At 47.2% G+C, this 14,018-nt stretch overlaps 2 protein-coding genes across 12 annotated transcripts in view; one reads left to right on the plus strand and one right to left on the minus strand.

Moving 5' to 3' along the window:
- Window positions 1-2,012, minus strand: part of bace1 (beta-secretase 1) — a 134,783-nt gene extending 132,771 nt beyond the window's left edge. The window contains exon 1 of the mRNA XM_048562131.2: window positions 1,350-2,012. Coding sequence (XP_048418088.1) covers window positions 1,350-1,604 — 255 coding nt within the window. The 5' untranslated portion in view covers window positions 1,605-2,012. The remainder of the gene's footprint in view (window positions 1-1,349) is intronic.
- Window positions 2,013-2,576: 564 nt separating this feature from the next.
- Window positions 2,577-14,018, plus strand: part of LOC125466890 (centrosomal protein of 164 kDa-like) — a 283,480-nt gene continuing 272,038 nt past the window's right edge. For 10 of the 11 annotated variants that reach the window (XM_059639128.1, XM_059639131.1, XM_059639132.1 and 7 more), the window contains exons 1-2: window positions 2,577-2,764; window positions 6,081-6,192. The gene's annotated coding sequence lies outside the window, so the exon portion shown is untranslated. The remainder of the gene's footprint in view (window positions 2,765-6,080; window positions 6,193-14,018) is intronic. The other variant, XM_059639130.1, reaches the window with a different exon arrangement.

Below are 14,018 nucleotides of genomic sequence, written 5' to 3' on the forward strand. Positions count from 1 at the left end.
TAACATCAACTAAACTGAACAAAGGTTATTGATTAAACTCAAAACTACTGGACCAAAACTTCTGTTCACTACTACTGAGAGGTTTTCCAAACATAAATACTGTAATGTTAAATTTATGACTTACAGCAATGCCTATGTGAAAAGTCCTAAAACTAACCTCCCTCCTGAATGAACAAAAATCAACACAAGAACATTCTCTGGTTGTAAACTGTTTAAAAGACTGATATAATGTGTCAGATCGATAATTTCTTATTAGAAAATGAGTAAAGCGGATCTCTAAGTTGATTTAAAAGAGATGCAGAAGATTAAAAAAGAGTCCTTTTGAAATTATTAATTAAAATTATACTAAAAACAAACAGCAGGATTAAAATTAATATTTGAAGCTAGATAATGGGTTCCACTGAGGCATAATCCAGCTAGCATTTGCCCTCCATCACTCACCAGCCGAAGTTACTGCAGAGGGATGAGTAATGGGAATTCTGGCTGATTTCTTTACTCTCCCCCCCACCCCCACCTCCGCACAGATGCCCTGAGGCTTTGTGGTATGACCCTAGAATAGTAAGTGTAGGAAGTAATCAAACCTGGTTTTTGATGTATGTGGCTGAATTCTGCAGCGGATAATATGCTTACCACCTGAACCATCAGAGAAACAAATTTCTCTTACCCAATCTGAATCTTTGTTTTAGTTTTACACTCATTTCCAAGGAGTCTTACGAAAGAATTTTTCCATCAACTGGAAGAAATCCTCTTTGCATCTGAAGACAAATGGAAATTAGCAAGCTGCTTTCTGGCTCAGTACAAACATTGATTTTGGGTGGAACTGAAGTGTAATTATTCCCAAATCTATTTGTCAATTTTACGATGGTTTCAAAGAAGTAGCCTTCCAATTAAAGGGGTATTTTCTTGAATAAGTGTTTGACAAATCTTTTAAAGAAACAAAATCAAATGTTTAAGAAGAAAGACCATTGTATTTTGGTAGATTGCATTTGTCACGGGAGACTTTACGTGGAAGTGACTCAGTGATGCGTTCCCCAGCAGTTTCTCCCACGCTGCCGTAGCAAAAGATTGGACAAACACCTTTCTGCACATTTAAGTGGCACCTTTTATTCAAAACCAGGCTGGCACTAAATATGCTACTTTCAAAATAATGATGCCTGTATAAATGAATTGTTAAACTAATATATTAAAAATAGCCAACATTGTTACTGTATTTTGATACCGGGTATTGTCATTATTCTTAGATACAATTTACAATGCAGAACAAACATAATTATCGATGTCAATACATACATGCATAGATACATGAATTTAATACATCAGTTATATATTAAATACCACTCCACTCTTACCTTCTGAGCGGGTGTTCCTATTGTCATCTCCACATAATATCCCTGTCCAGATTTCCCTCTCAGATTATCAACCATATCCATAAAATTGATACTTTGTCTCCGGCCAGTCTCATCGGCAGCTCTGGGCAACCTGCTGGGGATCCCGATATCATTTTTCAGAGGGACCTTGATCCCTGACGGCTCTCCATTGCAATACAACCATTCAATCAAAGAGCAAAGCAACAGCATAAAACGAGAAAGGGGACAAAAAATCATTTCGAAATACTTTCTTCCCTTTCTTTTATTTAGAAAGAAAAGACAAGCGCGATTGCACAGCAGCTGCCTGCAAAATATATTTATTTAACCCCCTCTCGCACTACATTGAGACATGTGGGGGAAAGGCAAAGACTCGGCGTCAGATGCTTCATTGATGGGTTTAAAAGGAACGGCATTTAAAAAAAAGGCAGGGAGTGAAAGGTTCATTCCTGATTTACATGACTGGATCTTCATGGACAGTCTGGAAAGCTGCAGAAAATGCCATTATTGTTCATCACTCCACGACTTGAGGTTGTGGATCGATGCGTGATAGAATAAATGGTGATGGGTTTCGGTAGAGACAGCATCAGCAAAGCCTGAACAATCTTCCTACTGTCTCTCTGCTTCCCCACTCCAACGGAAGAACTATTGTACATACAGTAAAATACAGGAATGACGCTGGGAAAAGCAGAGGGAGCAAGGTTGATAAAGCCCTCTGGGTGTTGTAGTTTCTAATGTTGTTGCTGTTAATGATTGGGAACTCTGCTGTACGTTCAAGTGCCTGCTTCTGGTGCTTTTCTGTGCATCCCACACAGAAAGAAAATCTGGAAATGAGCACCGTTTCTATTGCACACAGAGGGATGCATCCAAATAAATCTCGCAGTCCAAAAGCTTTGAATTGTAATTTTTACTTAGAACATATTTGCTTTTTTCAGTAGGGCTCAGATAAATAGTTATGGAGCCACAGGTATTGAAATGCCTTCGCCCTTGAGTTTTGTATCCCCAAATTCTCTCCAGATTGCAATTTATCTGAACTGGAAAAACTACAACTCCCGGTAGGCGCAGCGGCAGCGGTGCGCCTGCGCATTGTTTGCAACATCGGGAGGTGGAATACAGGCGTATTTGAATGACGGCCAGAAAAGCCAATCGGAAGCCGACATCCATCCAAATGTTGGCATTATGAGCCAATCGAATAGTCCGAGAGGTGTAGAGGGGCGGGAGGAGAGGCCGCTCTGCTTGAATTGTGGCACCGGAAGTGATTTTAGTTCCATTTATTTTGTGTATTTTTGTTATAATTCTGGAAGCTGTTAAATTGGCAGGGGCCGTGTCCCTGGAGCGGGAGCACGTTCATGGGGGCGGCTTTCCCGGCGCTTAACGGCAGCGCGGGCCCAGCGGCTCAGGTACGCGACCGGTTGCTATGGAGCCGACGGCGGAGTGAAGTGGGGTAGAGGGAGGGAGAGAGGGGTAGAGGGAGGGAAAGGGAGGCATGGAGGGAGGGAGACAGGGGGGAGGGTTGGAATGGAATGATGAGGGAGGGAACACCTACACATCCGCTCTCCCACTGGCCATATTATCCCTTATCAGACCCATCATTAAGACCATAATACCATCACCCCACCATTCCCTTAACAGCAATCTTACTCTTAACCTTAATCCTCACATCACTGCACTAACAATTACCTCGCCCCACTCTTAACATCAACCAAATGCCCATTGTGAATTCCATCTGTATCACCATCGTTATCCATTGTCCTTGCCAACATCACCATCACCTCCTTGCTCATCATGGTCACCCTACACCAACAACACCCATCAGCATCACCGTATTTCACCGGCCATCACCATAACATTTTTAACCAACACCAACCTCACTTCAATCAACCCTGTCATTATCATCACTGCCACTCTTAACATCACCCCAAAGTAGCCCTTCCTCCGATTTCTAAACCAACACCCATCATTATCATCACCCTCCTGCCATCATTTTCATCACATTGATCACACTTGTGCCCAACATCAACCTACCCCCCCATAAATACCCCCTCACAGCCTCCACTTAGCATTGTCACCTTCATGTCTCTCTTTGCCTCCCACGTTTTTTCTTTCCCCTCTTTCCCTTACACTCCTACAACTCCCCTTCCCTCATTGCCTTTCTATAGCTTTGTTCTGATGTCTGCATCAAATATTCATCCAAATTTTCTTACAGTGAGATTGTGAGTGAGTTATGGTCTGAATCTAAAATACAGATATGAAGCAGGTTAAATGCACTACAGGCACCTTAGAGATTCTTTACAGTTTGACATCACTGCAGTTCTTTAGGCCTAACCACCTTCAACTATTTCATCAAGGTCTTCCTTCCAGCGTAAAGTCAGAAGTGACAATGTTTAATCATTGCTTACAGCACCTTGTTGATCCACTACTGAAGCATGCAGCAAGACCAAGACAGTAGTCGGGCTTGGGATGATAATTGGGAAATGACAGTTGTGACACGTGCCAGGCAATGATCCTTTCCAACAAGCTAACATCTGTTGAAAGTTACTTTCATTACTATTGCTGATTTCCTTACTATCATCCAGGCGGGATTAGCAACGACCAGAACCTTAACTTCACAAGCCATGCTAAAAAAGAAGCCATTTAGCTGTAACAGCAGGTGAAAGAGATGGATTTCCATGGTGAATTGCATCACCTCAATCTCCAAAGCCTGTCCACCGTCTACAAAGTATACGTTAGAATATTCTTCACTTTTCTGATGAGTGCAGTTTCACTAGTGCCCAAGAGGTTCAGTATCATCCAAGATAAGGTAGTTGCTCATCTGGTAATCCATACATCAACTTAAACAGTCACTGTTTTCACTACTGGTAACAGGAGCACCGGTATCTGCCATGCGCAGGATACACTGTAGCAAGGCCTCCAGGCTCCCTCAGTAGCATCTTCCAAACCTGTGACATCTAAGACCTAGAGTACAAGGGCAGCAGGCACATGGGACAACCACCACCTCCCAATTCCCCAGACATTTTCTCTGGGGGATCATCCTGGAATACTCTTCCTGACAGCATTGTGAGTGTATCTACCCCATCTATGGACTGTAGCAGTTCCATAAGGTAGCTTCCCAGTATTCTCTTGAGTAATTAGGGATGGACAACAAAATCTGGCCTTGTTAGTAATCCTCTATCTTGGGTACAAATTATCATTTTGTGGAATGTTTACTTCTGTGAAAGGACATTGACTTAAAATATTAACCCTGTCTCTCTCTCTCTCTCTCTCTCTCTCTCTCTCGCTTTCTCTCTCTCGCTCTCTTGCGCGCTCTCTCTCTCTCTCCAGGGATGCTACCTGGCTTGATGCTTTTATTTCTGATTTGTCAACATCCTCAGTATTTTGCTTTTATGGAAAACGCTGACTTTGTACAAAGGTCCAATTTTTAATCATGCCTGGTCCTGTGAGTGGGTTATTTAAAATATTAGTTTTTTATACAGATCACACAACAACAAAGCCAGGATGCTATTGTAGTTTATTTACAAAACATAACTCAATCAAGCCAACAGCTCCTTTTTAAAGAAATGAAGCCCCATTCTCCAAATTCAAAGAAAAGGCCATCATTATCCTGGCATTAATTTCTGGCCAGCAAATTAAACAATAGAAAGTTTATATTTTGGCATGAAGAATAATTGGGTAATATGGTCTTAATTACCAGTTAAACCAAGATATTTATTGATGTTGTGCTCTATCGTATGAAGCTCACTAAGTTCCCATTGTTTAATCACTTCTGTGAAATGCCTTGGGATGCTTTACTATTCTAAAGGTTTTGTATAAATCGAAGTTGTTTACGTTAATCAGGGTCTATATTGAGCTCATATCCAAATTAACTGCATTGTCATGATCTCTGTCAAGTATATCGCTTGATCTGTCCATTTAAACTAGAGGAGTAATCGATTTCAGATTTGTATCCTTGAATTTTTTTTTGTCTGGATGCAAACTTGTAGTAATTACATATTTCTTTCAGAAAGATAACCTGTCTGGATTCAGTTTCTGTTTGTATGCTTTAGTGCGTTATTGAACTCACAGGCTTTATTCTGTATTGGTCCTGGGCAGCTTGTGTGGGTTTTCTCCAAATCAGCTTAGACTCTCACTGAGTCAAAAGTGCATTTGTGAATGTTGGGTGAGATTGGATTCACCTCTGATGCATTTAGTGGCCCGATTTCCTTTGCCACTTAACTAGATGGATTTACATAAGTAGTAGGCACTTGAACAAACAACGAGAGAACAATCAGTAGCAATAGAATCATGCCTCAGAAACAGCCAGTACCTTCCTAAGCTCAATTAGGGATGGTAAGAAATGCTGGTTTTGCCAGTGATGCTCATAACAGCAAATAAAAGAATGCTATTTAAAGGACTTTTGTACCACGCTGATAGTGTCCTTACCTCTAAGCTAGGTGGCCTGGCTTCAAGTCCCACTTGCTCCAAAGGTATATCCTAACATATTTGGGTGAGTTGCTATAAAACTTTAAGAATAGTACTTAGTGAAGGGAAAATTGGATTACAACAAAACAATATTTTAAAAACATCCTAACTATTCAAATTCAAAAAGCACATTGTAAAGTCTTCACTTCTGATGCACTCATTGGCCATTTGTGACCAGGCATGAGTGCCACTTTCTAGGAATTTAATTGGTTGCAATGAGCTCAGTTGACTTTTTATTGTTTTATATTTGATTGACAGGATTCTGGACCAATGTTCGTAAAGGTGAAATAGATGGAAATAAGGACGGATTTGGTCGATTTCAGTTCACAACAATGGCTTCATGATCCCTGGTAACCACATGATTTCCATGGTAACCACTGCTGATTGATCTTTAGCACAGTTATCACTATGTCAGATTTTGAGACTGTTACTGGTCCCTGGTAACCACGTGTCTAGCATGGAATGAAATCACAAAAGACAATTTGACATCACAGAGTGATTGGAACTGATTTTTCTAAAGCTGAAAAGAATTCCTTTATAAAAACGTGTTACCAGGGCCAGAAATAGAATGTAAATTGAGAAGGTGTGTACAAATCCTCTGCCTATTTATTATACAATTAATAGATCCAGCAATAATTGTGGAACAATTGCTGGAAATGTGTAAAACACTACCAAGAATTCTTTGGCAATGTTTAAGAAGTAACACATGTTCTGCTCAATGGCTATAAATCTTTACCATGATCCCCCAAATTACTGATTTAGTATTCGTTCTGATTGCTTCAGTAATTTACCAGAAATATTTTCATTGCACATCTTACATAATAAACGTGGTTCTGTGAAGCTTTCTTGGGTTGTTTTATGTTAAACACATTTACATTACATTAAACTGTAGAAATGTGGTTACAATCTGCATGATGTATCATGGATGTGAGTTTGCTCGCTGAGCTGGAAGGTTCGTTTTCGGACGTTTCATCACCATTCTAGGTAACATCATCAGTGAGCCTCCGACGAAGCGCTGGTGTTATGTCCCGCTATCTATTTATCTGGTTAGGTTTCCTTGGGTTGGTGATGTCATTTCCTGTGTTGGTGATAACGCAGGAAATGACATCACCAACCCAAGGAAACCTAACCAGATAAATAGAAAGCGGGACATAACACCAGCGCTTTGTCGAAGGCTCACTGATGATGTTACCTAGAATGGTGACGAAACATCTGGGAACAAACCGGCAAGCTCAGTGAACTAACTTACATCTCGAACACAATAAAGACCCACTCTCTTGTGGACCGAGAGGACGAGAGTGCTGTCTTGGAGGTGAAAGGAGGACGTCGGGTTGGCTGTGCACCCTTGCGACCAGTGGATCTTAATGCTGGCTTCGGCCTAATGCTGGTTCAGGGGAGCAGCCAACCTGCAACGATGGCTGCGGCAAGTGCTCGTGCCCCAGGTCAGGGGGTCCGGAACACCATCTGTGTTTCCGTAAAGAAGGTGGATGAAGTTGCACCTGTGGACCGCACCTTCTTCGTGAAGAGGGTCCTGTTGGACTGTTGTGGGTTCGCTGCTGCGGACATTTACTGCCTGCAGGATTTCCCCGGAGGAGGTTTTTACGACGTGACCTTCCGGAGTGCCAAGCTTTGCGAGCGCTTCCTGGAGGTTTTCAAGGAGAAAGGAGGTGAGGGCCCCCTCTCTGTATTGACCGCTGTCCCACTGTTTGTGATGCCAGCACAGAGGAGCCATATGGTGACTGTACATATGTACAACCCGCATGTGCCAGCAGTTGATGTCCTGACCTTCCTCGGAAGGTATGTGAAGGTGGAAGGGGACCTAACTGACATCGTGGACCCCTTTGGCATCTGGACGAGTAAGAGGCAGGCCAAGGTGACGCTGAGGATGGGCGCAGACGGGAATGTCGCACATCCACCGTCCAGCTTCGTGATCGGCGGGAGCAGGGGCTACCTGACCTATGCAGGGCAACCTAAAGTCTGCCATGCCTGTGGTAGGTCAGGTCACATGGCGGCCGACTGCAAAGCCACCGTCTGCAGGGAGGAGGGACACCTTGCAAAGGATTGCCCACGAGAGAGAAGCTGCAACCTTTGCGGGGAAGCGGGCCACTTCTATAGGGCATGCCCGCAGCGGGGTGCCACCTACGCCCAGGTCGCCGGCAGGGGAAATGCGGGGCCAGCCCCCCCGGAGGAGAGGAAGGCACCAGGGCCCAGCAAGGACCCCACTAATGTGCAGGAGGGCCAGGCCGTGCAGGATGGGCCCGAGGCCAGCAAAGCACCCCTGCAGGCTCCGATCCCCCCCGACAACCCGGAGCCAATGGAGGCGGCGACAGGCGACCCAGGGGAGTGGACAACAGTCCGGAAAGTGAGGAGGAAGGTGCGTCGACGGGCCCAGGAACCGCAACAATCAGGCGGGAAGAGGCAGCTACAGGGGGGCTATAAGAGCTCCTCTGACGAGGAGGATTCGGAGAGGGCCCACCTGAAGCAGAAGTTAAAGGCCTCGAGGGGGAAGGAAAGCAGCACCCCGCTTCCAGGTGACGGGAGGCGTCCCGAGGCTCACTCCGACACCCAGTCAAGTGCCGCTGGAGCACTGGACGGCCCCCCGGAACTTCCAGGCGGGAAGGAGGAAACAGCGCGTCCCCAGCCTGACCCGGAGCCGGACCCTCCTGCCTCCGCACCCCTGACGGGGGGATGCCACCCGGAAGGCAGCACGGACGGTTTCCTGAGCCCGGAGAGCGTCCAGCAGTTAGCCCGGGCAATGGGCATGAAGGGACAGATGGAGGGGCTGGACGTTGGACTTGGGGAGGGTACTGCGGTCACTGCCCACAATGGGGGTACGAATTGCGAGCATTAATGTGCGCAGCGTCAAGTCAACTGCGAGATGTGTGTCCACGTTGGCCTACCTGACCACCATCAAGGCGGACCTCCTGTTTCTGCAGGAGTGCGGGATACCGCACCTCGGCAGGTACGGGAAATGGTCTGGCGCCTGGACCTGTGGGCCTTCGATCTGGTCGGGGGGTAACGACTGTCGCTCCTCAGGCCTGGCTATTCTGCTGCGGGAGCGCAACTTCACCATCTCTCATATTCAGGAGGTGGTGGGGGGGGCGCCTCCTAGTGGCTGACATCACCTACAGGAATGCTCCCCTGAGGCTGATCAATGTGTATGCCCCAGCGGTACGGAGTGAGCGGTTGGCCGTCCTGCAGCGGCTTCCACCCCTGCTGGCCACGTCCAGGCCGGCCATCCTAGGCGGAGACTTCAACTGCATCATTGATGCAGATGGAAGATCCGGCGTGGGGACAGCGGGTGGGGGGATTCAACTGGACGTCACGTCCAGATTCCTGATGGGCATGGTGAAGGACACCAAGCTGCTCGACGTCTTCAGCACCCCTGCAGACGGAGCGCAGCAGAGGTACACCTGGTCGCGGCCAGACGGGTCTATCCGCTCAAGGATAGACTTCCTGTTTGTGTCACGGACGTTCTCGGTCAGGTCCACCGGTGTCGAGCCGGTGTTCTTCTCTGAACACTGCCTCCTGTTGGCCGACTGTCACTTACAGGACGACCAGCCAGCCGGCAAGGGGACGTGGAAGCTCAACACGACTCTATTGACCCCAGAGAACGTCGAGCTTAAGAGGGAGTACGCCGGTTGGAGAACCCTGAAACCCCTCTTTGAGTCTCCAGGCGACTGGTGGGAGACGGTGAAGGAGAACATCAAGAGGTTCTTTGTCCTCAAGGGTGTTCGGAAGGCGAGAGAGAGGCGGGGAAAGCTGTCACGACTCCAGAAAAGTGTGCAGAACCTGCTCCTTCTGCAGTTGATGGGGGTCGATGTCACGGAGGACCTCCGCGAGCTGAGGGGCCAGCAAGCCTCGCTCTTCGCCACGGAGGCCTCCAGGATAATCTTCCGGTCCAGGGTCCGCTCCGTGGAGCAGGACGAGACGTGCTCGCGTTTCTTCTTTCAGAAGGTGCACAAAGAGAGCTCTGTGCTTAGCCGGCTGAAGGAGGACGACGGCTCGGTGACGTCGTCTCGGCCCGACGTTTTGAGGATAAGCAGATCCTTCTATGCCGGACTGTACGACACGAAGCCCACGGACAGCACGGCCTCCGAGTCGTTCCTGTCGTCTATCACGGAGGTCTTAGACGACGGCACGAGGGAGTGGCTGGACCGGCCGATATCCCTGGACGAGCTGGCCAGAGCCCTCAAGTCCTTGCAGAAGAATAGGACTCCCGGAAGCGATGGCTTACCGGTCGAGCTGTATTCCGCTCTGTGGGGCCTGGTCGGCCAGGACCTGCTGGAGGTGTACGATAGTGCGCTTCGGGCAGGGGAAATGTCAAGTCCATGAGGAAGGGCATCATCACCCTCATTTACAAGAGGAAGGGGGAGAGGGAAGAAATTAAGAATTGGCGTCCCATTTCACTTTTGAACGTGGACTACAAAATCCTGGCCAAGGTCATTGCCAACTGGGTCAGGTCTGTCCTGGAGTCAGTGATTCACCCTGACCAAACCTGTGCTGTGCCGGGCAGGAAGACCACTGAGAGCTTCGCGCTCATCAGGGATACGATCGCCTACGTACAGGACAGGCGGGTGGACACCTGCCTCGTCAGCCTGGACCAGGAGAAGGCCTTCGACAGGGTCTCTCATGCTTACATGAGGGACGTCCTCTCCAAATTGGGGTTCGGGGAGGGCATCCACAATTGGATCCGGCTGCTCTCCGCTAACATCGTTAGCACAGTCTCGATCAACGGGTGGGAATCAGACAGTTTTCCTGTTAGATCTGGAGTCAGGCAGGGCTGCCCGCTCTCTCCTGCCTTGTTCGTGTGCTGTGTGGAGCCCTTCGCCGCCTCCAACAGGAAGGACGTGAGCCTGAAGGGCGTGACTATCCCAGGCAGCGGAGGCCTTCAGGTCAAGACCTCCCTGTACATGGACGATGTCGCCGTCTTCTGCACCGATCGTCGGTCGGTGAGTAGGCTGTTGGACATCTGCGGCCAGTTTGAACTGGCCTCGGGTGCCAAAGTCAATAGGGGTAAGAGCGAGGTCATGTTCTTCGGGAACTGGGACGACCGCTCCTTCATCCCCTTCACCGTCAGGACAGACTACCTGAAGGTGCTGGGTGTTTGGTTTGGTGGAGCTGGGGCATGCACTAAGACTTGGGAGGAGCGTATTGCCAAATTTAAGCAGAAGCTGGGCAGGTGGACGCTCCGTTCCCCCTCCATTGCGGGTAAGAACCTGGTTGTCAGGTGCGAGGGGCTTTCGGTACTGTTGTATGTGGCGCAGGCCTGGCCTATTACCTGGACCTGCGCCGCTGCGGTCACCCGGGCCATCTTCCACTTCATTTGGGGTTCGAGGATGGACCGGGTCCCGCAGGGACACCATGTACAAAGACCTGGAAAATGGGGGAAAGGGCGTACCGAACGCCACCCTCGCCCTGACGGCTACCTTTGTGTGTGGCTGCATCAAGCTGTGCGTAGATCCTCAGTACGCAAACACCAAGTGTCACTACTTACTGAGGTTCTACCTGTCCCCGGTGTTGCGAAGGATGGGCCTGGCCTCGTTGCCGCGGAACGCTCCGAGTAGTTGGACCGTTCCGTACCACCTGTCCTTCGTGGAGAAATTTTTGAAGGGAAATACCTTTGACCACAAGGCCGTCAGGCAGTGGTCAGCACGTAGTATCCTCAGGACCCTTCGGGAAAAGGAGAGGGTGGATCCCGTCGTGTGGTTCCCCATGCAGACTGCCAAAGTCGTTTGGCAGAATGCCTCATCGCCAGAACTTTCAAACAAGCACAAGGACATTGCTTGGCTGGCGGTGAGAGGGTCTCTGCCAGTGAGATCCTTTATGCATGTCCGGAATCTCTCCACCACTGCACGCTGCCCTCGAGGTGGCTGCGGGGGGGGGGACGAGACTGTCGATCACCTCCTTCTGGAGTGTGCCTATGCGCAGGAGGTCTGGAGGGGGATGCAGTGGTATTTGTCGAGGTTCGTCCCGAGCAGCTCCGTGACGCGGGACTCCGTGCTCTGCGGGCTGTTTCCGGGGACGCACACCAAGACCAACATCAACTGCGCCTGGAGGACCATCAATGCGGTGAAAGACGCTCTTTGGTCTGCCCGCAACTTGCTGGTCTGCCAGCTGAAAGAACTGACCCTGACCGAGTGTCGCAGACTGGCGCACTCCAAGGTCCAGGGCTACGTGCTGAGGGACGCGCTAAAGCTTGGGGCAGCCGCCGCCAAGGCGCGGTGGGGAAAGACCACCGTATGAGCCGCCTCGTCCAGAAAAGGGAAAAGATTCCTATCTGGTAACTGGGCCCAGCTGGCGCCTTCCCCAACTGGTCAGGGGGCCAACTGGGACTGTGCGGGGTGACGACTGCCGCGGTGTTTTCTTTGCTTTGTTTTTTTTTCCCTGTTTTGATTTTTTCCTTTAGTTGGTGTATGTACCCCCGGGTAACCCGGAGTGGCTTGCATGACTGGGTAGGTGTATAAATGTTTTATTTTTTTGTACATTCTATGAATAAAGTATATTTTTTCAAATAAAAAAAAGTGACGAAACGTCTGAAAACGAACCTTCCAGCTCAGCGAGCAAACTCACATCCAGAACCTCAACCTGAGCTACAAATCTTCTCAAAACTCGCTATGATGTATCATTTGCACATGCTGATGCAGAATTTTATAGTAGGAGTAATACTTCTGAAATATTTGCAATTCTGAGGGAGAAATGGGATTTAGGTACAGGAGAGAAAGAAGCCCATGTAGAGCAAACATTAAGAAACGATTTAATGTGTGTTTTCAGAAGTAAATAATTCAAATGTCTTGATTTCGGGGACATGGATAGAAAAAGGGCCTGAAAACATTGCAAGGAAAAGAAACTCAGTGACTTGCATCATTCATTTCACGGCAGTTATGAATTGTAGATTCCTGGGCCTGAGCAGAAATAATGAGTGAAAGTGGTGCTACAGCAATGTATCAAATGAGCTTTTGATGTGCTTTCATTGTCAGTGGAATTTTTCAGCTAGTCAGAGTCATGAGTATAGCTGAGATTGATTATTCTGCACATGCATTAGAATTGTACAACACCGGAAATCTGTGCAGAATGAAATCTCAAGGCATTGCAGTAATCTTTTATTTTTAGATGTTGGCTGCTGTGTTGTATGTATAGTTATATTTTCCTCACTTTCTTTCAGATTTATAATAGTTATGGTTTACTTTTATACCTTGACGTAACACAAACTACTTTTGCCATTTTACTTTGAAATTGTTGATGTTGTGACACATTTTGAAATGTATTTCAGTGTGATTCTTTCACTAAACATTGTTAAATGTGCTGATATAAGCTTTGCTTCAAACCCGGCCCCCGATATCATTGTTTCAATTCTGTCTTTGGCGTCAGCACCTTTAATAGCTCTTACACTGTAGTTTTATAATGTGGTCAGAGCGTTCTTAGTGGGCATCGTGATTTGTCAAATTTGTTCAGTGGGGATTTTGACAGAGAAGAAGAAATCACTTCATTTGTCAAAATAAGTTTCATGTTGAAGATGGCACTAGGTATATTACTGGATATCGTGGTCTGTTTATACTACAACAAGATAAATTTTTGAATAAAGGATTGCCAGTGCTGCAATAGAGCCAGAGATTAAATTGGAGGTTGGGGTGGATAGAGGGGAAATGGAGAGGTGGGGTGGAGGATTTTTTTCATGTGTGTGATCTTGGTTAGAATGCACTGCCTGAAAGGCTAGTGGATGCAAATTCATTTGTTGCTTTCTGAAGAGATTTGGATATTTATTTGCAAAAGACAAAATTATGGCTATGGAGAAAGGTGGTGGATGGAGCTAATTGGATGTCTCGTTCAAAGAGCTGGTGGTATCACGATAGGCTCCTTCTGTGCTTTATTATTAAGATGTTCTGAAACATGCAACAGATTTTTCAATATATAACTATAACTGTCAGACTTCATTGTCTAGTGTGTGATCCTATCTGTCAAATCTCATGTACATTGTCACATGCCATCTCTAATGTTCAGCTAGGTTTGAAAAGAGACGAAATTTGAAGGATGCTGATTACCTCAAATAATGAAAATAAATTTAACTTGTTGTCCAACCCTCTTGCTGAAAGTAGCTGTGACCCTTCAGATGAGTTCAAAGAGCTGGTGCAGGAACAGGCCTTTTGGTCCACCAAGACTAGTGCCATTCTGTTAAATATGATCAGTACCCTATCT

Source organism: Stegostoma tigrinum, chromosome 32 (genome assembly GCF_030684315.1).
Source record: "Stegostoma tigrinum isolate sSteTig4 chromosome 32, sSteTig4.hap1, whole genome shotgun sequence".
NCBI classification, from domain to species: Eukaryota; Metazoa; Chordata; class Chondrichthyes; order Orectolobiformes; family Stegostomatidae; genus Stegostoma; species Stegostoma tigrinum.